The sequence below is a fragment of the Siphateles boraxobius genome, unplaced genomic scaffold, assembly GCF_051911475.1.
Source record: "Siphateles boraxobius isolate OS27281-9 unplaced genomic scaffold, OSU_SipBor_1 13, whole genome shotgun sequence".
In the NCBI taxonomy this organism is placed as follows: domain Eukaryota; kingdom Metazoa; phylum Chordata; class Actinopteri; order Cypriniformes; family Leuciscidae; genus Siphateles; species Siphateles boraxobius.
This window is the reverse complement of record NW_027508733.1, coordinates 746,150-767,484: the sequence shown is the minus strand read 5'-3', so window position 1 is coordinate 767,484 and position 21,335 is coordinate 746,150. Positions and strand designations below refer to the sequence as shown.

Genomic DNA, 21,335 nt, shown 5'->3' with positions numbered 1-21,335 from the left:
GAACTTACAAGGTGACGAGCACACAGAACGCTGCTGACAGTTTGAGGCGATGTGTTCTTGCTGGTATTGCGCAATACCCCCGCACAGCGCCGTCATCAGTACCCAAACATAACAAGAATTATTGATGATAACAGCCAGGTTTTTAGCATGACTGCCCGGTTGGCTCGCTTTCTACACCCGCGTGCGCTTATGGAGATTCTTCACTACCGAAAATGTTTGAGCATATTTTCGATTCGCCATAAATTTTCGTAAAAATTGCAATATTTGAAATCTACACAGTAGATTTCTCGCATCAAATGTTCTCAGAAGTGAATTTAGTGATGAAATAGCATACGAAATTGTAGAAAAACGACTTACTGTTGTTCTGCCTTTCTGCTCCCCGCTTCTTCCTTGAATGCCGAAATGAATGCTGGGATATTTCTGCCATCAAGTTCACACAAGTTACCAACCGATGCATCCTCGGTAAAATGGGCGTGTCAAGAACACTTCCGGGATTTTTAACCGTTCTTGCCAAAATGCAAACTTGTGTATTGAGACAGTACTTGGGCAGCGACTGATGACGTTTCACAAGTCCACAAGAACACAAGTACAGACAAGAACGCATATTGAGAAACAGCCTTAGTTTTAAGGTAAGAAGACAGTGGTATTAAAAGACCAAACTCTGTACACACCTTATTAATAAACCATATATGCAAAAAAGAAGATGAGCCCAGAATATGAACGCAATGCTTGAAATTTTACATTAACCCTTTTCCTCTAATAGAAACCCATTATAAAAATAAAGAAAATGCTTAATGTGAAATTTCACAGTTATGTCCATATTCTAGGCTTCTTTTTATCTCTACATAGTATGCTATATTAGGTGTGTACAGAGTTTGGTCTTTTAATATCACTGTCTTCACGTTTAAATGTTTTTCACGTTTTGTTAGCTGCTAAAAGCTGCTGCTCTCTGTATGTTTTTCTGTCGTCTCTGAACACATTCATTATTGCACAAGCTTCTTTTGTCTATTGGATCGAAAGATCTGAAAAAGCCCATAGATTTTACCCATCAATAGACCCAACCCCCCCCCCCCCCCCCTTTAAGAAATCAGGACAGAAGTGGTTGAAACTGGACAAACAGACAGATTAAAAAACATGAAAGTGTCTCCCTCTTCTACTTGTGATCCGATCGACCAGAACACATCTTAATACCAGCTGTAAACAGAGCCAGACATGCATCAGAAGAAGGGAGACCGACGGCATCAAATACAGTATTTTACAGTATGCCATTTGATTACATGTAACTCACCCTTATAAAGGCCAAAGTATACTTCTAAGAGGTTAGAAAGTACCATTTTTTGTACAACTTTAGCATGAAAAAATACTTTAAATATTAAATATTAATACTTAAATAGTTATGATAATATAATATATAATATAATATTATAATATTAACTTTGGGTTGTAAATCTTGGCGAGAGACGTCGAACGCCTGTGTACGCATACGAGTCAGATGAAGTATACTTTGCAAAGCTGTGTGTTCGACTGTGTGTGTACACTTGCGTACATGTAAAAAAAGTATACTTTCTACTTGAAGGTCAAGTACAGTATAGATTCAGTGATATAGCACAGTGAGAACATTTACTGTATCGGCAGCAAACGTTCTTAGTGCAGGGCGCGGACAGGTTCTTGCACAACTTCAGCGAGCGCAGGAAAGCGGCTGTTCACTTCATGGTATCTGTGCCTCAGACAGGTATCTCTGCATTTCCAGTACAATGCTTCCACACAAATGAAATTTTCGCGAATGATTCCAAAGTAGTCTGTGCACGCGGGCGCACTTACGGAAAAATCGGCCGAAAAAAAAACGGATCCGATTTATTGCCGGTCAATCGGTGAATCCCAAGTTACAGGTGTGATCAGTTTGGATTTTTGTACTAAGGGTTTTTAAAATGCACACCTAACTGTGAAAATAGTACCAAAGTGAATAAATAAATTTGTAAAAAAAAACAAGTAAGCATTTGCAGGCTCCTTATTACCATTGTGTTTAAATCCAAAATATTGCCAAATAAGCGCGTTTACATTTCGCGTTGAAACCAAATCTTCCGCCATCGTCTCGTCAGTCGGCTCCTCACTCTCGTGATGAATGAGATCTGACTCTGATCTGCTGCTGATCTGTGCTGCGACTCTCCTTCAGCTCACGCTTTATTGAGCAGACACATTCTGTGTTTTAATGTAGTGTCTGTTCTCTAACTGAACTAAAGGATTGTTATAACTATAAAAAATTAAAACGACGGTGGGGGGCGATGCCACTGTGGGCACATGATGTAGGCCTAACTGTTAACACCGACTACTGTAGCAAGCCTGTGTGTGTGTGTGTGTCTGTGTGTGTGTGTGTGTGTGTGTGTGTGTGTGTGTGTGTGTGTGTGTGGTGGGCAGGTTTAGGGGTTGGGTTAGTTTAAGGGGACAGAATATACAGTTTGTACAGTATAAAAATCATTATGTCTATTGAAAGTCCCCATATAACATGAAAACCCAACATGTGTGTGTGTGTCTTTTTCAGTGAGTGATCTGAGGATTGTTCTGCTGGGAAAGAATGTATCAGAAAACAGCCGAGTGGGAAACATCATACTGGGAACTACAGCGTTTCACAGTGAAGCTCCTTCATACGTACAGCAGCACAGTGAGATCAGCAGTGCAACGGTGGAGAAGAGACACATCACAGTCATCAACACTGCTCGCCTTCTCCAGCCACATCTCTCACATTATCAGATCACACAGGGAGTGAGAGAGTGTGTGTCTCTGTCTGATCCAGGACCTCATGTGATCTTACTAGTCCTGCAGAATAATGACTTCAGTGATGAGGACATGAGAAGAGTGAAAACTGTGCTGAACCTCTTCAGTGTGAAGGCCATTAAACACACTATAGTGCTGACTACTGATGAAGAGACACACACATCAATAATCACTTCTAGGCTATGGAATACCACTATAGGCTCCAACATCAAATGGGCTCCTATGACAAATAACATTATTACTAATTTAACAAAGGAATGTGGAGGAGGACATCTTCAGTTTGATGCAAGAAACGCAGGATGGCGCACTGAGATGATCAGAAGGATAGAGGAGATGCTCAAGGAAGAACATGAAGAATTTCTCGTCTGCAACATTGATGAAGATGGAGGATCATCAGCGGATGGAGATTCGAGGAGATCTGGGGGTTCATTCAGAGGAGATGGGAAAAAGGAGGATGGAAAACTCAAACAGAATTCAAAAACAGCAAGTGATGAAGGAGGTTTGTCAAATGTATTTTTTTCAGGATAATACCTCTAAGAATATGCTCATGAACTTATTTCTTTTGTCCTTTAACTTTTTCCCTGCCATTGATGGAATTTTACGACTTTCCATGTTTTCACTGTTATACGATAGGGGGCGCTATTACATGTCTTTAGAAAGAGAACTGAATCTCCAAATCAAGAAACAGGCGAAGCAGCAGAAACCAGCAGAAACCAGCAGCAGAAGCATTGATTATGCATGTGTGTATTTTTTGACAAAACGTGATTTTCTCAACTTTTTTTTTTTTGTATTGTTTAAAAGCAGAGGCCCGGTTCTTTCTTTTGATATATTGCACATTCAGATAAAATTCTGGGGGCCATGAAAGTTTTGTGAAAATGATCAAAAATGCTGGTGCCGGTCTGGAAACATTTTTAGTAAATGCTGGCGGGGAAAGAGTTGAAAGTTACAGTGTCGTAGAGACAGGGAAAAAATCTGATCTGCTTTGTTTAGGCTTAAATGCTTCTTATTTATTTGTAAATAAAAAATATATATTTTGAATAGAGTATCAGACATTGACAGAAAGAATTTTTCAGACACAGTTTGAGTAATACTGTTACTGTTGTTAGACCGTCACTGTTCACCCCAAAATGAACATTGTTTGTATATAGCCAGAAGTACACCACATTCAACATCATAGTGTCGGTGTTGATGGATGAGTAGGGCTTTTATTAAATGTCAAACAAAACAGGAAAATGAACAAAAACTACTAAACACCCAGAGCCGACGCCAGGGAGCATCAATCAGGGTGTGTGTATCTCACGCGTTTGTAAACGCTTTCAAATGCTTGCTTTGCGCTTTAACTTTCACGGGAGGGAGGGAGGGGGGGTGCACAGTAACTGGTTTGGTGGAGCATGACCAGCAAATTCCCCCTCTTGTCGCCGGCCCTGTATACAGTACACACACCGTAGGGAGAAATACAGGCACGGCGCGGCTGAGCTGAATATGGCAGAGCTAGGCTTGACACACTGAATATCACACTTGCAGGAACATTAGACACCATTACACTTTTGTATTGTAAAAAAAACAGCCTTGACATTCTGTTAAAAAGCTCCTTTTGTGTTAAATAGAAAAAAAGTGAATCGTGTTTGTTACACCAGATGGGTTTATGATGATGGAATTGTCAGTTTTGGGTGAACTATTCCAATATAATGTAATATTATATATAATATTATATTTTTGTAGTTGTTTAACGAAGTGTACATTTGTTACCAAAGCTAAACTGAGACTTCTGTCTCTAAATATTGTTTCAGTGACTACTTCTGGAAAAGCAAAGCTGAACATTGTGTTGTGTGGATATAATACAACACTCAAGATCTCAGTGTCTAGAATACTTCGAGGGAAACCGAGTAAACCTCAGAAAGAGATGAGTAATGTTTGTGTGAAGAAAGAGGAGAAGATTCATGGACGGCAGATTACGGTAATAGAGCTTCCAGCGCTCACTCGTCTCTCAGAGGAAGAAGTGATGCGGGAGACTCTCCGCTGTGTGTCTCTCTGTGATCCTGGAGTTCATGCTTTTGTCCTCGTGACTCCTGTCAATTCACTGACTAATGAAGACAGAGCAGAAATGGAGAAGATTAAAAGAATATTTAACTCTAATGAGCACTTCATGGTGCTTTTCACTACTGAACTCACTGTTAACAAAAGTGTGTCAGATTTTGTAGCATCCACAGGATCTCAGAGCATCGTGAGTCTCTATGGGAGTTGGTACAGTGTGATGGGGTTAAAGGATGATAGAAACTCTGGACAGATCTTAAATATTCTGGATTGTATAGATAGCCTGAAGACTGAACCCTATTCACTTCAGATGTATATGAGAGCTCCAGAGAAGAGAGTCAGAGATGAACTAGAGGAGAAACTCAGTGTGAGAGAAAATCAAATCACAGAGTTACAGGAGAAGATCAAGACACCGGGTGAGTGAATTCATTTGTTGTTGACTCTTTTGCAACTATTGACTGGGTAAAGTCTATTATCCCTACACAACACCAGACTCTGAAGGTTTCACTACACGACTTTCTGGACAAGTTGACGGTTGCCGAAAGTCTGCAGATTTGAGCCGACAGATTTCATAGAAAATCATGTAGTGTATTATCCTCAGTTGTTAGTGTATGATGCCCAGTTTTTCCTATGTAACCATTTACAAAGTCGGCAAGTGTATGATGCCTAATGTTTTAAAATCTGTTCAGATTGTAAATGTCGTGTAGTGTATTCCAGCCTTAAGTAACTTACTCCCCTGGTTGTGATGCTCTGCTACATTTACTGACAGTTTTAGCTCCTGCATTTTCTTTTTACCTTCAGTCTTTTCTTCAGAAAGAAATATGTAAGGTCCGTGGGATACATGTCAGGGATCCCAAACATCCCACTTTGAGCCCCTTAAAAGCTCTATATTACTTAAGCTGTACTTTTTGTTTTCCATCACTTTAATACATGTTGATACAGTAAATGGCTTACTACTGTATACCACTAATACTGTGTTAGTGTGCAAATACTTACAGTAGCATGCAAAAGTTTGGGCACACCATGTCAAAATATCTGTTCCTGTCAATAGCAGGGTAAAAGATGACCTGATTTCCAAAAAGTTAAAGATTACACATTTCTTGTTTTTATATCCATAATTTACCGTTTTAAAATAACAAAAGAAAGGAAGAAAGGAAGAAAAAGAAAGAAAGAAAGAAAGAAAGAAAGAAAGTAAAAGAAAGAAAGTAAAAGAAAGAAGACTTTCTGGACAAGTCGATGCCAGTGGCCGAAATTCAGTGCCCGTCTGCAGATTTGAGCTGACAGATTCCATAGAAAATCATGTAGTGTATTATCCTCAGTTGTTAAGTGACTTACTACTGTACTAATACCACTGAGATTCAAAACTCAGTGTGCTGAGCTGGACAACTGAATCAAAGCAACAGAAATTGTGTTAGTGTGAAAATACTTACAGTAGCATGCAAAATATCTTTTCCTGTCAATAGCAGGGTAAAGATGATCTGATTTCCAAAAGTTAAAGATTACTTTTTTTTATTTCCATAATTTACAGTGTTAAAATAACAAAAGAAAGAAAGAAAGAAAAAGAAAAGAAAAAGGGCCCGAAGCAACTTTGGGCACCCTGCAATTGTCAGTACTTAGTAACTAGGGGTGTTAAGTTTCAGATTATTCACGGTTAGGTTTGCATCACGGTTTTAGGGTCACCGTTTCGGTACAGTTCGGTATGTGCTATGCTCAGGTAAAAAAGGATTACTGTCAAATAAAAAGAAAAGAAAATAATTACAAACAATCAAACTACAAGCAAGAGCACTAATACATATATCAGAACAAAGATAAAAACATAAAAATAGCATAAATAAAGTTAGGTCTTTGTAATGATGAGTCAGCAGAGTTGGGGCTTTATTAATAGTAAAAGCCGTAATACAGACAGGCAGGGGTTCATCATCAGTATTAGTAAAATCCAAGGCAAAACAGAGATGTGATCACACAACAGGCACAAGATCAGGGCAGGCGGCAAGCGATCACAGGATATATCCAGGTAAATGAAGCAGAAACAAAAGGCAGACAGCAAAGGCTAAAAACAGGGTAAACAGTCCCGTGTCAAACACAGGCCAGGCAAAAATAACAACAGAACGCTCAGTGATGTCAGCCAGGCAAAACAAGACTTCACAGAGTACGAGTGTCAGAGAATGCCTTAAACAGTCTGGTAGATAGGGAACAGGTGTGGAGGCAATCAGTACCAGATACAGCAGTGGTCACCAACATATTCAAGCCCAAGATCCCTGACCTCAGCCTTGATGAAAGGCAAGATCTACCTATAGATTTTTTATGGCCAATTCTGATACAAGCTGTCGTTTCTTCTTCTTTGTTTAAGCAAATTTATTTGTTGTTAGTCTGCTCTATGACAGTCCTAACTGGCCTTAAAAAAACTGCAGCCATTTTAGCCATCGCGATCGACGGGTTGGTGACCACTGTGGTACGGGGATTATAAGAAATGGGAAAAGTCCAGGGAAAGAGAGTCAGAACCCTCTGGTGGTGAGCAGGAGGAACCACAAAGGCATGATTCATACAGTCTTACAGTACTTTGATTAACATTAAAAACAGGAATATTAGGCTGCTGTCACTTTAAGACATAATGCACTGATCCAATATACTGAAACTGTACACATGCGTTGTCCTTCTGTACTGTTTACGTTCACTTAAGACATAACCGACTATGTTTGCTAGGATACTCGCATGACAGACTCGCAAGACAGGCATGTTTTGGTCATAAATTTAGTGCGAATTTGCCTGTTCAAGCGCAAGAAGACTTGAAAGAGTACTTATTCAGTGCTCACGCGCTGTTAGTGTGCGTGCTTCGGATGAGTGCGCACACAGAACATCTCAAAAAGCTGGCGCAAGTTCTCTTTCGTGTCTTCTTGCGCTTGAATGGTAAATTGGCAAGGATTAAAACCACACACACTTGATAAACTTTCATGATCCCGCAGAACGGCCCTGATCGGGATGGTAACAGTTCACCTGATCAACTGTCCCGGGCTTATTGTATAGCCCTGTTCAGCTTTTTCGTTTTTGTTTTGTGTCTGATCTTGCCTGTTTAAACACAGAAAGCAGCGTTTGCTGTTCAGGTCTCTCCTGCACTCACGCGCTAACACCCGGTGATGACGGCGTAAATGACTGGTGATGATAGAGCATACGGCATTCGCATCGAAGAAAGTTTAAAACTATCACTATTGTAACGTATTGGGAAGCCAGAATGTGCAGGATATTTATATGATGTAGTCACGGCTTGCTGAACTGCAACAAACCAATACGTGAGGAACTGATGTCAGCAACAGATTTACATCCTAACAGTTGATTGGACATCTACTCCATTGTGAAATGCATGCAGAGCGTATAAGTTTAAACACATTAGGGGACCTTTGTTTTTGGCATTTTTTTCGCTAATGCATATTATAGAGGCGACGTCAGATTTGAGATCAACCGCGGCGCAAGTGCGTGTCGAACCGCGGATGAAGAACGATACGGTTTAATATTTTACCGAGAACCATTACATCCTTATTAGTAACAGCCCCTTTAGCAAGAATCACAGCTTGTAAACACTTCTTGTAGCCAGATTGTAGTTATTCTGACATGACGTGAATGCAGCATTAGTTTTAAGTTAAAACCAGACTGTTAAACTTGTTTATTCCTTTGACAGTTCCAGAGGGTGTGAAGCTGAATCTGGTTCTGTGTGGGAGTAACGGAAGATTAAAATCCTTCATATCAAACCTGATCCTGAAGCAGGGAGACAGAAGACCAGAGCTCAGCTCAGAGTGTGTGAGGAGAGACGTGGAGCTTCATGGACGTCTGGTGTCTCTGGTGGAGCTTCCAGCTCTGCTCAACACTCGTCTCTCAGAGGAGGAAGTGATGCGTCAGACTCTCCGCTGTGTGTCTCTCTCTGATCCTGGAGTTCATGTTTTCATCCTCACTATTCCTGATGCTCCACTTAATAATGAAGACAGAGCAGAATTGGAGAATATCCAGAAGATATTCAGCTCAAGAATCAACAAACACATCATGATCCTCATATACCAGAATTCAGAGGAAAAGACAGCAGAACTGAATGAAGAAACACAGTCTGTCATTGAGAGTTTTGGAGGACGACATCATTTCATTGGCCCTGACACACAAGTGTCCGTGTTAATGGAGAAACTAGAGCAGATGGTTGAGGCAAATAATGGCGTTTGTTTCTCCTCAGAGACATTGTTGGATGCACAGATGGAAAAACTGCTGAAATTTGAAGAAATGAAGAAGAGAATCCATTCATTAGAGACTTGGTTTCAGTCAAAAGGTAATGATCAGAAAATCTGCATGATTAAACACATTTTCATGGCTGCAAAAGTTTACAAAGATATGTGAGAAAAACATTACATGCTGAGTTCAGAGGTAATTATATGATTTTGCACATGATGCTTTAGTATAAATTATACACAATATTCTCTGATGACCTGTAAGATTGACAATCTTCACTTAAAATTCAATATACTGTTTTTAATTTTATTTGATCTATCTTTAGATTCAAGAGAAAGTGAGGATGAACTGAGGATTGTTCTGCTGGGAAAAACTGGAGCTGGGAAAAGTTCAACTGGAAACACCATCTTAGGAAGAGAAGCATTTATATCAGACACATCTCATAAATCAGTTACTAAAGAGTGTCAGAGAGAAAGAGCTGAAATCAACGGCCGACACGTTACTGTGATCGACACTCCAGGACTGTTTGATACTAATATTACTAATGAGGAAATCCAAAGAGAAATAAGAAACTGCATCTCCATGATCCTGCCTGGACCACATGTGCTTCTCCTACTGATACCAGTGGGACGATTCACTCAAGAGGAGGAGAAAGCAGTGAAGATCATCCAAGAGACGTTTGGTGAGAAATCTTTAATGTTCACTATTGTGCTCTTCACCAGAGGAGACGATCTGAAGAACAAAACTGTTGAAAAGTATCTTGGAAATCCTGTATCTGTGATCAGAAACCTGATTGAAGTGTGTGGAAACAGATTCCATGTGTTCAATAATAATCAGACTGGAGACCGAACACAAGTGTCTGATCTACTGAAGAAGATAGACGACATGGTGAAAGAAAACGGAGACAGTTACTACTCATGTAAGATGTTCAGAGAGATGGAAAGAGGAATACAGGAACAACAAATGATGATTCAGACAGAAAAAGTGGAGCAACTGAACAGAGAGAAAGATGAACTGATGAAGAAACATGAAGAAGAGAAAAAGACAAAAGAAGAGGAGTTTAGAAAGAGAGAAGAACGATATAAAAGAGACATTAAAGAAAGAGAGGAACAAGAGAGAAAGATGAGAGAGGAGATGAAGAGTGAACGAGAGGAATGGGAGAAACAGACACAACAGGAAAGACAAAGAAGAGATGAAGAGGATGAGAGAAGGACAAAGAAAGAACGGGCAATGATGGATGAATATAATCAAGAGAAAGAGAGAATGAAGACGATGATGGAGGAAGAAAGAAAGAGAAGAGAAGAGGAGGATGAGAGAAGGAGAAAAATAGACAAGGAAACATGGGAAGAATATTATGAGAAACTTAAAAGAGAGAGAGAAGATCTTCCGTTCAAACATGAAGAAGAGAAAGAGAGAATGAAGATGAAGATGGAGGAAGAAAGGCAGAACCATGAAGAAGAGAGAAAGAGAAGAGAAAAGGAACATATAGAAAGAAAAGAACAATATAGAAAGGACATGAAAGAAATAGAGGATCTTGAGAGAGAGATACGAGAGGAGATGAAGAGAGAACGAGAGGAATGGAACAAACAGAAACAACAGGAAAGACGAAGAAGAGAAGAAACACACAATACAGACACACACACTCAAGGTTAGAATTATAAATATAGCTGTGAAAATAAATCTGCACTGTTTATCCTTTTGATCTTTTATTTTTTTTAAATCACAAAAAATGTATTTAACCTTTTTTTTATAATTATTATTTTAAACCCTGGGGATATTCAGGGAAGAGAGTAACCTACACTTTATTTAATAGGTTGGTAAGAGACCTGGATAATGGATTGAGATTGACCCAAAAAAGCTTGAGATCCACTGAGATGGACTATAAATAGTTTAAATTTTAGGTTTAAGTTCAACACTTGTTGCTCAGGGTCCCAAATTTAATAAATTGTTGTTAATCTCTAAACCCTATTATTGTCATTTGCAGATGATGAAGATTCACCATCAGATCCAGGATGTTTGAGAATCTTGCTGTTTGGGAGGACAGGAAATGGAAAGAGTTCCACAGGAAACACTATCCTCGGAAACAATGAGTTTTGCAGTAAAGACAGTAAACATTTGGTGACCACACTGGGAGTTGGTGAAGTTGATGGTAAATCAGTAGCTGTTGTTGACACTTGTGGTGGAAAATTTAAACTGAATATTAAGAAAACCATGTTTTAATATTTGACCTTGTTTAACCTGCTAAATCTCTAAAAACCATGTCCTAAGACTTTCTGTATTTTACATGAATGTGTGTGTGTCGAACCCCTGACTGTGTGTATAAATAACAAATATGGGAAATGAAACTAGACAGATGACTAAGTTAGAACTTGTGATCAATGAAGTAATCGTCAAAACATATTCTTCTCTACCCAGTAACAGAAGAGACTGTAAATGAATAACCAATCAAATTAATGTCATTATGCCATACCTCCCTATTGTATAAAAACTGTTGTTTCCGTGTTTTCGGTGGGATTCTCAATGGAAATTGTCTGAGATCCTCCGGCCTTCTTTATTCTTGGGAGATTCTCTGAGAAATGCTCGAGAACTCCTGGCCGTAATAAAGAGCATTCAAGGGACATCTACTGAAGTCTGTCTGTCATTTAAGCTGCGCAGCATAGGAGTTGTTAGGTAAAGGAAAAACTCGAAGCTAAGACGTCGATTGGGGACGTAAGAGAGCTTGAGTAGAGTAGTTTAGCAAACTCGAAGCTAAGATGTCGATTGTAGACGCAAGAGAGCTTGAGTAGAGTAGTTTAGAAAACTCGAAGCTAAGATGTTGACTGTAGACGCAAGAGAGCTTGAGTAGGGTAGGATTAGAAGAAAAACTCAGCGGTTGTCGATTGTAGACGCAGGGAGCTGGAGTATTACAGAGTGAGCATTTTAGGGAAAGCGGATAGTCAGATTATAGGTTAGCATTAGGAAAAAGGAAAATTCCACCACAATTTGGCGAGCCACAGGAGCCCAAGGATTGGTCCCTCCATCGGCGAGAAGGACGTTCCGGAAGAGCGGACAAGATATAGGTTCTGAAAAAAGGAACTTGTATCTCTCATTATTTTGATTTAATTTCTGCCAAATTTGCAGCAGATCCTACACCGACGGAGGGACCATCCTGGACGGGCAGAGAAAAAAGAACTTAGGAAGGTAGGATATACAGACTTCAGTTTTTGTTTTCCTTTTGATGTGTAAAGTAAAACATTTTTGTGCGTATGAAATTTTATTTTTTTAAGATAAGATTTTGGAACGTGTTTTGAAATTAAAATGTTCCAGATCTGTTGAGAAAAAAAAAAAAGAGAAGAGAAAAAACTGGCTGAGCCCAGGTTTAAACGGTGTATCCCATTATCCTATGGAGAAGACGAAAGTCAACTAAATTTACCTATTTAACAATATATAGGCTACATATGTACGACGACATATAGAATTGAGATTAAGTGGCCAGATAGAAAAAATATTTGAAGGAAATTGGTGATCACATTTAAAAAAAAAAAAAAAAAAAAAAGTTTTTACCTTGTCTATTAAGGGCAATGAGCAATGATTATGGTTAAATTCAACCAAATTGGTATTTGTTGAGTATTGTATTTGTTGTGTCAATAAAACTTTCAAAGAGAGCAACTTTGTCATGCTGGAAATCAGATCCGGGAGGGAAAAATGCCCCGAGATGCTGTAGAGCTGCAATTTGCTTTTTGTTTGAAGTTTTGTTTGAATAAAGGTTTAATTCTGAGAGAATATAAAGATGCAGTTGAAAGAGTTGAGACAAGATACATGGATCAATATTGTTAACATTTATGAATTTTTACATTTTGAAAAAATTACAGAAATTGTTAAAGTTATAAATCATAATAATAGGAATATGCACCCGTGAAACATTCTGAGATATATAAGACTGAGCAATTAGGTGCTCTTAAAGTAATAAATAAATAATAAGATATTAAGAACACGTGTTTAAATATTATACTTTCTATCTGAAGGTGTTTAGAATTTGTATCCCGTTATTCCTGGGAGACAGTGTGAAAGAACTTGAAAAAAAAAATTGATCCATTGCAGAGATTCTAAGAGCAAATGGTTTATGTTTAACTAAGAGAATTTTTGTGCATTGAGCATTATATGAGAATGAGATTGGGTGACCAATTTAAATATAAATTGTGATTTGAACAAGCACATAACAGGCATCATATAGTCATTTTATTTTGGTTTCTTGAAGAAAAAGAAAGAAGAAAAGACAAAAGAAATTCTCTTTACAATATACACTGTATTCTGAAGAGTAGTTTTCTTGCTTTTTTCCTGCGTCTTTGCAACGAAGAAACGCTTGCTTTTTCCCGCAATGAAGTACGCTTTTTGATAAAATGAGGAACTGCTGTCTTGATAACCAGATGAGATTTTTAGTTATTAAACTATAAGTTTACTTTGAGTTTTGCGGTTCTCTTGAGTGTTCAAGAATTTCAGACACCAGCCTTGAACAGTTGGATGACTGTGGAGAGAGAAAGAGGAAGTGGTGCCCTCAGCTCCCCAGCTCCTGAAAGAGGAAGTGGACCCTTCTGAGGGGTTCAACTCAAGACAGTTCACTTGAGGTGACAATTCACTTGAGACTTTTCCTAAAGACAATTTTGCCATACATTATGGAATTTTGTGCCAGGGTGAATCAAAAGCCAGACCGAGAGTGCCATCGCAGCCTGATGATCAAACGTATCAGCCCAACAAGTCAACTGAACGACAATCCACACAGAAAAGAAAGACCTCCATCCCCTCACTTGTGGGCCAGGTGCTGAATTTTCAATGATCACTACAGAGAACGTTTCAAATTTAGTTAATTATCATATTAACTTGATTATTGTTTTTGATTATCCACTGGTTTCAGCAATTCTTCATATTTCTTAAACTAACACTTTGAATCTGCTTCCAATAGGACCAGTCCAGCTGCCCTACTACAGTAAGTTCAATAGCAATAGCAGAAGTGAGAGATTGACTCACCAATCAGTTAAAACACTGGGGCTGGATTTGGCACAGTGAGGGTTATCACTCTAACCAACTAGTGGTAAAAGTATGAATAGGTTATTGACTATGCAGAATTATCTGGAAAGGGAAATATAGGGCATAAGGTGTCTAAAAAGACATGGCTAGAAAAGCAACAATATTGGTCACTCCATTTCATTTAAAGGTAATTCTCTGGATTCAATAAGAATAATGAATCTAAAATTTTAAACTTTTGAAATCACATGCTGTCATCACCAGGGGTAGGAGATATAAATGTATGTTTTATTTTTGTCCAAAGATTGAAAATTGTGTGAAGATTTCCAAATCTTCTTTTAAATAGCTTAGGAGCAACAACAAAAAGTTTAGAGAAATTGAAATTGTGTAATTTAATGACAAATTGCATTTGAGGGATTGAAGCTGAATCTCTCAACTGCAACTGAAGGTCTATATTATTATTATTTTAAAGTGTTTAATCTATTTGATTTTGAGGTTTACGTTCACTGTGTTTAAACTAAAACACATTGTGACTGCATCGGACAATTGAGAATTAATATCCTAACGTTTAGACACTGTCGCAAGGGGAATGCCACAGTGTTTCTACGTTCAGTAGCTTCTGTCGTAAAAGTTGTTACCGTTCGGATTTGGTGGTATTCCACTCCTAATAAAATATATATTCCTCATTCAGTTCATAAACTGCTATGGCAGACAAAAAGGTATGATTCTCTGGCCAGAGAGGGGTGTGTGTGTGAGAAAGTGTGTGAATGTGAATGAATGGAAATTTTAATAGATAAGATTAATTATGGTGCTAACCATAAAACTCTGATTTTATATTTCTATCTTATGGTAAACTTTATCATACTTCCCATTTTCAGGTCTGATGGTGACTAACTTTCCATTCTAGATCCAACAATAGAACAAAATAAATCTTACTTCCTTTTATTTAGGATGTAGCTTTCAGACAAACTTTCGATATGATCTAACCATCTAAGAAACTTTTGACTCGATGTAACCTTGGTCAATGGAACTTTGAAAATGGACTAAACGTTCTGTTCTTTGACTGTATTGAGAAATGATTGACTGAAATATTAACCCCTTACAATGTTTTTTTGAAGATACAGGATATTTTTTTGCTGATGTCACTAACAGAGTAAATTATGCCCAATAAAATAATGGCCATGGATGATTTTGGCTAATTATCCTGAGATGGGTTATTGTTGTGGCAGAAAGAAACAGTGCCACACCTGCGCAGCATATAACTCTGGGAAGGCAGAGAGCAAGGATGCTTGCCCTGTCCACCCCACGTTAACTTCTTCCTTTTACAGGATGTCATGATGGATCCAATCGAACAGAACTGATTCTGTTCCAAATGTATAAAATATTGTCTTGTTACTGTTTATCATGAAATTGCACAGGTCTGATCAGAAAGGACGACCAGCGAGACAAGCAGATTATGTTAATACATGTTGTCACTAACAAAAATAGTTAAGGTCTCCCTTAACAGGTCAAAGCAGCCAGGAAATGGCTCACTCCACAAACAAGGTCCTATCTGGGGTGCGGTGACACCTCTGTGCAAGCATCTAACCTTTAAACTACACCAACCAGGAACCAGCCCTAAGCAACCCCAAACACCAACAACAACGCGACGACCAGCACACCTGGGAGCAAATGTGGTCTAACTGAGTGTTCAAGTGCAGCATGTGTGTTTTTATATTCATAAGTGATGCTTTTGATCATATTGCTGTTTCTGTTTGAATTTCCTCCAGGATGTGACCAGGGTAGAAAGAGAAGGGAAGTTTGCCTGTTCATCGTGACTACTCATCTGACACTGAAAGAAATCACTATGGGTTAAATTTGTTATGAGGAAAGCCGTGTAATTGCCAAAACATCTCAGTTTTGGAAGGTTTTCCTTATCCATAATGCTGTAACTGACTAAATGAACTGGATTAATAGAATCCATTATGAATTATTCCAATTTGCAAACGACACCCAATTGGTTTTAGAACTCTTGCGGAGAAAGGGGAGTTTTGTGTTAAACGTGGAAAAGAATGTTGTACTTTCATTCCAGCTTATGATGAGGATGGGAGTTCCATCTCAAAATACTGGACGATATGACAGAGGTGCGGGATGATCTGTGGCAGGATGAACAGGCAAAGAACAAACCAACAGGATGGGGGGTTAGATTGGATCACTGATGCCTTCCGCAATGCTTTTGCTTAGGAAGCAATAATGTGATATTTATTGATGTTTTATTTGGTTCAATCAAACTGTAGGACCGAGAATTTAAATATAGGGCTGAGATTTGAACAATTACTGATTAATTTGAAAATATTTTAGGTACATATAAATTAAGAAGAAGAAAATCTTTTAATTTTGTAGATTATAGGGACTCTAACTAGGTACATTACTGAAAAATAAATAATCTAGGGATTACTTTTGAAGAAACTTGAGGGTTTTACAATTATAATGAAGACATTACAAAAAATATTAATAGCAATAGTTGTTCTCTAGTAAGAGAGAATAGGTGATAAGTTACTTTGCCGGATTAGGTCTGAATAGATAATTAGGTAAACTTCTATAGTGATGAACTAATGACTACATTATATATATATTTTAGATGTTTCCAATTGCTAAAATAGAGAAAAACCTTCAAAAGGGGATTGATTTTGGGAAACATATTTAATTTATGGATTAATTATTAGTTGAAGAAGTTACCAGTGTGATTACTGAAATGTTCCTTTAATGTATTGTCTAATGTCTGTATTTGATATCTGAGAGGTGACTGCAGGTCTAGTCTAGGCTAGGAATACAGCAACAGTGCTTGCTTATTTAGCTCGGCTTCCAGAAATTAAATATTGTGTTGTTATTGTTTTGTTGAGAAAGGTCTTCCATGTGTTAAAACAAATTATGTAGGGGACACAGTTGAAACCTAGAGAAAGAGAAATATTTGAAACAAAATAATACAATTATGGAAATTTGTGTTAAGGATAAAAAATGAAAGATTATAGAACCTTTTTGGCTAGATTTTATTACACAGATCCTTAAATAGATCTGACTAAGTAAAACAATCGCCTGCTTGAATTAAAAGCTAACAAAATATGATTAAGGAAAATAGTTAACAACAGTATCGGCCTGTTAAGGCCTAATAGATCAATGTGATTCGAAATGTAGTAAAAGATGTTGATGAAAATGATTAGAGATAACGGGTGGTGTTAAAGTCACTGACTTATAATGTGATGATTCGGTGGAGCAGGTAAATAATGCAGGTATGGACAATTGATTAGAAGAATTAAATTTAATATTGGCCATTGTTTTATGGCCAGAGAGGGGAATGTGGTGGAAAATTTAAACTGAATATTAAGAAAACCATGTTTTAATATTTGACCTTGTTTAACCTGCTAAATCTCTAAAAACCATGTCCTAAGACTTTCTGTATTTTACATGAATGTGTGTGTGTCGAACCCCTGACTGTGTGTATAAATAACAAATATGGGAAATGAAACTAGACAGATGACTAAGTTAGAACTTGTGATCAATGAAGTAATCGTCAAAACATATTCTTCTCTACCCAGTAACAGAAGAGACTGTAAATGAATAACCAATCAAATTAATGTCATTATGCCATACCTCCCTATTGTATAAAAACTGTTGTTTCCGTGTTTTCGGTGGGATTCTCAATGGAAATTGTCTGAGATCCTCCGGCCTTCTTTATTCTTGGGAGATTCTCTGAGAAATGCTCGAGAACTCCTGGCCGTAATAAAGAGCATTCAAGGGACATCTACTGAAGTCTGTCTGTCATTTAAGCTGCGCAGCATAGGAGTTGTTAGGTAAAGGAAAAACTCGAAGCTAAGACGTCGATTGGGGACGTAAGAGAGCTTGAGTAGAGTAGTTTAGCAAACTCGAAGCTAAGATGTCGATTGTAGACGCAAGAGAGCTTGAGTAGAGTAGTTTAGAAAACTCGAAGCTAAGATGTCGACTGTAGACGCAAGAGAGCTTGAGTAGGGTAGGATTAGAAGAAAAACTCAGCGGTTGTCGATTGTAGACGCAGGGAGCTGGAGTATTACAGAGTGAGCATTTTAGGGAAAGCGGATAGTCAGATTATAGGTTAGCATTAGGAAAAAGGAAAATTCCACCACACACTCCAGGACTCTTTGACACTTCACTGTCAAAAGAACAAGTGCAGGAAGAAATGATGAAGTGTATTTCACTGTCCGCACCTGGACCTCATGTGTTCATCATTGTGTTGAGTTTGGGAAGAATCACTCAAGAGAAGACAGAAACTTTAGACGTGATAAAGATGATCTTTGGTCCAAAAGCATCAGATTTCAGTATTGTTCTCTTCACTAAAGGAGATGCTCTGAAAGAACAGACAATAGAACAATATGTAGAGAAAAGTAAAAATGATGATCTCAAGAAACTGATCAGTGACTGTGGAAACAGATTCCTGGCTTTTAACAACAGAGAAACACAAGATCGGACGCAAGTTACTGAACTGTTAAACATGATAGAAGAGGTGAAGAGATCTAATGAGGGCCGATACTTCACTAATGAGATGTTTCAGGAGGCAGCGATCTCTATTGAAAACAGAAGAGAAATGGTGGAAGAGAATAAGAGAAAAAATCAGGATCAAATTAAAGAATTAGAAGCCAGATATGACCTGGATATCAAACGCATGAGACAGAGACTGGAGGAGAAGAAACGAAAGATAGATGAGGAGAGAGAGAGACTGGAGAACAAGTTCAGAGAAAAAGAGGAAACACCGAGGAGAGAGTTTGAGGAGAAAGAAAAATCAGACCAGAAGAAACAAGAGATGGAGGATCAGAAACAATCAGAAGAGGAGAAACAGCGAAGAACTGAATATGATCAGAGAATAGATGAGATGGAGAGAGAGATTAAAAATCAGAGATTACTGTATGAAAAACAGCTAAAAAAAGAAGAAGAGGAAGATAGGAAGAGAGAAGAAGAATATAAACAAGATCAAGAAAGGTTGAAAACTGAGCAGGAACACATCATGGCAGAGTTTAGAAGAAAACAGGAAGAGGAAATAAAAAAGAGAGATTTAGAGGAACAAATGAGGAAGGAACAAGAAGAGAAAGAGAGAGAAGAATGGAAGAGAAAAATAAAAGAGACTGAAGATGACGAAGAGATTCAAGAGGGAATTAAACGACAGCAGAGAGAATGGGAGGAAGAGAAGGAAAGACAGATGACAGAACGAGAGGAAGAGGAAAGAGAGATAAAAGAGAGACATGAGGAACAACTGAGAGAAAAACAAGAAGAACTGGAGAAAATGAGAAAGAGATTTGAAGCTGAGAGAGAAGAAGATGAACAGATAATAAAGGAGGACAGAGAAAAACAGAGACGAGAGAGAAAAGAAAAAGAGACAGAATATGAAGAAGAGAGAAATGAAATGAAGAGACATTATGATCAGCTGGAGCGAGAGAGAAAAAAGGAATGGAAGAGGAGAAAACAAGAGGATGAAGAGAGACGAGAGGAGAAGAGAAAGAGATGGAAGAAAATGATGAAAGATCTGAAACAAGAGCAAGAAGAAGAGATCAAGAGAAGAGAAAGAGAAGAAAAAGAGTGTGATGAAATGGAACAGAAACATGAAGAGGAAATAAAGGAGATGAAGAAGAAAAATGAAGATGAAGCCAGAAAACAAGAAGAAGAATTGAATGATTTCAGAGAGAGAAAAGATCAGCAGGTTCTGGAGCTCAAAGAGAGGCTTGAACAACTGTATAAAGAGAAAAATATATCGGGGTTCAATCTTATTATTAAAGGCGTTGGGAAATTGTTTTGGCGCTACAAATAACCCAATTGTAGAGCTAACACATTCCCATAACACAATCACGATGGAGAACACACTTAACACACAAACACATACAGAAATTAAAGGGTTACATAATACTTTATACACTCTAAGCATCCTTACACACACATACACACACTCTAAAATATAATTCACTGCCTTAGTAAGTATAACAGTATTATTTAACTTTATTAACTTAATAAAGCCTCTGAATATCATTTACTTGATGGTTTGAGTTGAACATACCAAAATAATTGACTAAAAATCCAACAGTTAATTTAGTATTTGACAAACCAATTATTTATTTAAAATACACTTAATATATTTCCATCAAAATATTTGAGAATGGAGAATTAAACTGATCAGTTCCAAGAACCACAAACATTACTGTTTAACATTACAGTAACAAACATTACTGTTTAACATTACAGTAACAAACATTACTGTTTAACATTACAGTAATAAACATTACTGTTTAACATTACAGTAACAAACATTACTGTTTATCATTACAGTAACAAACATTACTGTTTAACATTACAGTAACAAACATTACTGTTTAACATTACAGTAATAAACATTACTGTTTAACATTACAGTAATAAACATTACTGTTTAACATTACAGTAACAAACATTACTGTTTAACATTACAGTAATAAACATTACTGTTTAACATTACAGTAACAAACATTACTGTTTAACATTACAGTATAAACATTACTGTTTAACATTACAGTAATAAACATTACTGTTTAACATTACAGTAATAAACATTACTGTTTAACATTATATTACTGTTTAACATTACAGTAATAAACATTACTGTTTAACATTACAGTAATAAACATTAGTGTTTAACATTACAGTAACAAACATTACTGTTTAACATTACAGTATAAACATTACTGTTTAACATTACAGTAATAAACATTACTGTTTAACATTACAGTAATAAACATTACTGTTTAACATTACATTACTGTTTAACATTACAGTAATAAACATTACTGTTTAACATTACAGTAATAAACATTACTGTTTAACATTACATTACTGTTTAACATTACAGTAATAAACATTACTGTTTAACATTACAGTAATAAACATTACTGTTTAACATTACATTACTGTTTAACATTACAGTAATAAACATTACTGTTTAACATTACAGTAATAAACATTAGTGTTTAACATTACAGTAACAAACATTACTGTTTAACATTACAGTAATAAACATTACTGTTTAACATTACAGTAATAAACATTAGTGTTTAACATTACAGTAACAAACATTACTGTTTAACATTACAGTAACAAACATTACTGTTTAACATTACAGTAACAAACATTACTGTTTAACATTACAGTATAAACATTACTGTTTAACATTACAGTATAAACATTACTGTTTAACATTACATTACTGTTTAACATTACAGTAATAAACATTACTGTTTAACATTACAGTAATAAACATTAGTGTTTAACATTACAAACATTAGTTTAACATT

At 37.1% G+C, this 21,335-nt stretch overlaps 2 protein-coding genes and 1 long non-coding RNA gene across 4 annotated transcripts in view; 2 read left to right on the top strand and 1 right to left on the bottom strand.

Annotated features, from left to right (window-relative positions):
• LOC143735697 (uncharacterized) overlaps nucleotides 1–20,067 on the top strand; it is a 33,351-nt gene extending 13,284 nt beyond the window's left edge. The window contains exons 3-9 of one of the 2 annotated variants that reach the window (XM_077225861.1): nucleotides 2,540–3,271; nucleotides 3,406–3,512; nucleotides 4,563–5,222; nucleotides 8,480–9,112; nucleotides 9,338–10,660; nucleotides 10,997–11,191; nucleotides 18,162–20,064. In XM_077225861.1, the coding sequence (XP_077081976.1) occupies nucleotides 3,419–3,512; nucleotides 4,563–5,222; nucleotides 8,480–9,112; nucleotides 9,338–10,660; nucleotides 10,997–11,191; nucleotides 18,162–19,825 (4,569 nt within the window). In that variant the 5' untranslated portion in view covers nucleotides 2,540–3,271; nucleotides 3,406–3,418 and the 3' untranslated portion in view covers nucleotides 19,826–20,064. Of the gene's footprint in view, nucleotides 1–2,539; nucleotides 3,272–3,405; nucleotides 3,513–4,562; nucleotides 5,223–8,479; nucleotides 9,113–9,337; nucleotides 10,661–10,996; nucleotides 11,192–18,161 lie in introns of both variants that reach the window. The other variant, XM_077225860.1, reaches the window with a different exon arrangement.
• The window catches only part of LOC143735712 (uncharacterized), a 237,035-nt gene that overhangs the window by 207,523 nt on the left and 8,177 nt on the right, over nucleotides 1–21,335 (bottom strand). The gene's annotated exons all lie outside the window — the stretch shown is intronic.
• LOC143735721 (uncharacterized) lies at nucleotides 11,337–17,791 on the top strand. Its single transcript, XR_013203288.1, has 2 exons — nucleotides 11,337–11,922; nucleotides 12,153–17,791. It is a non-coding gene; the product is annotated as an uncharacterized LOC143735721 (long non-coding RNA).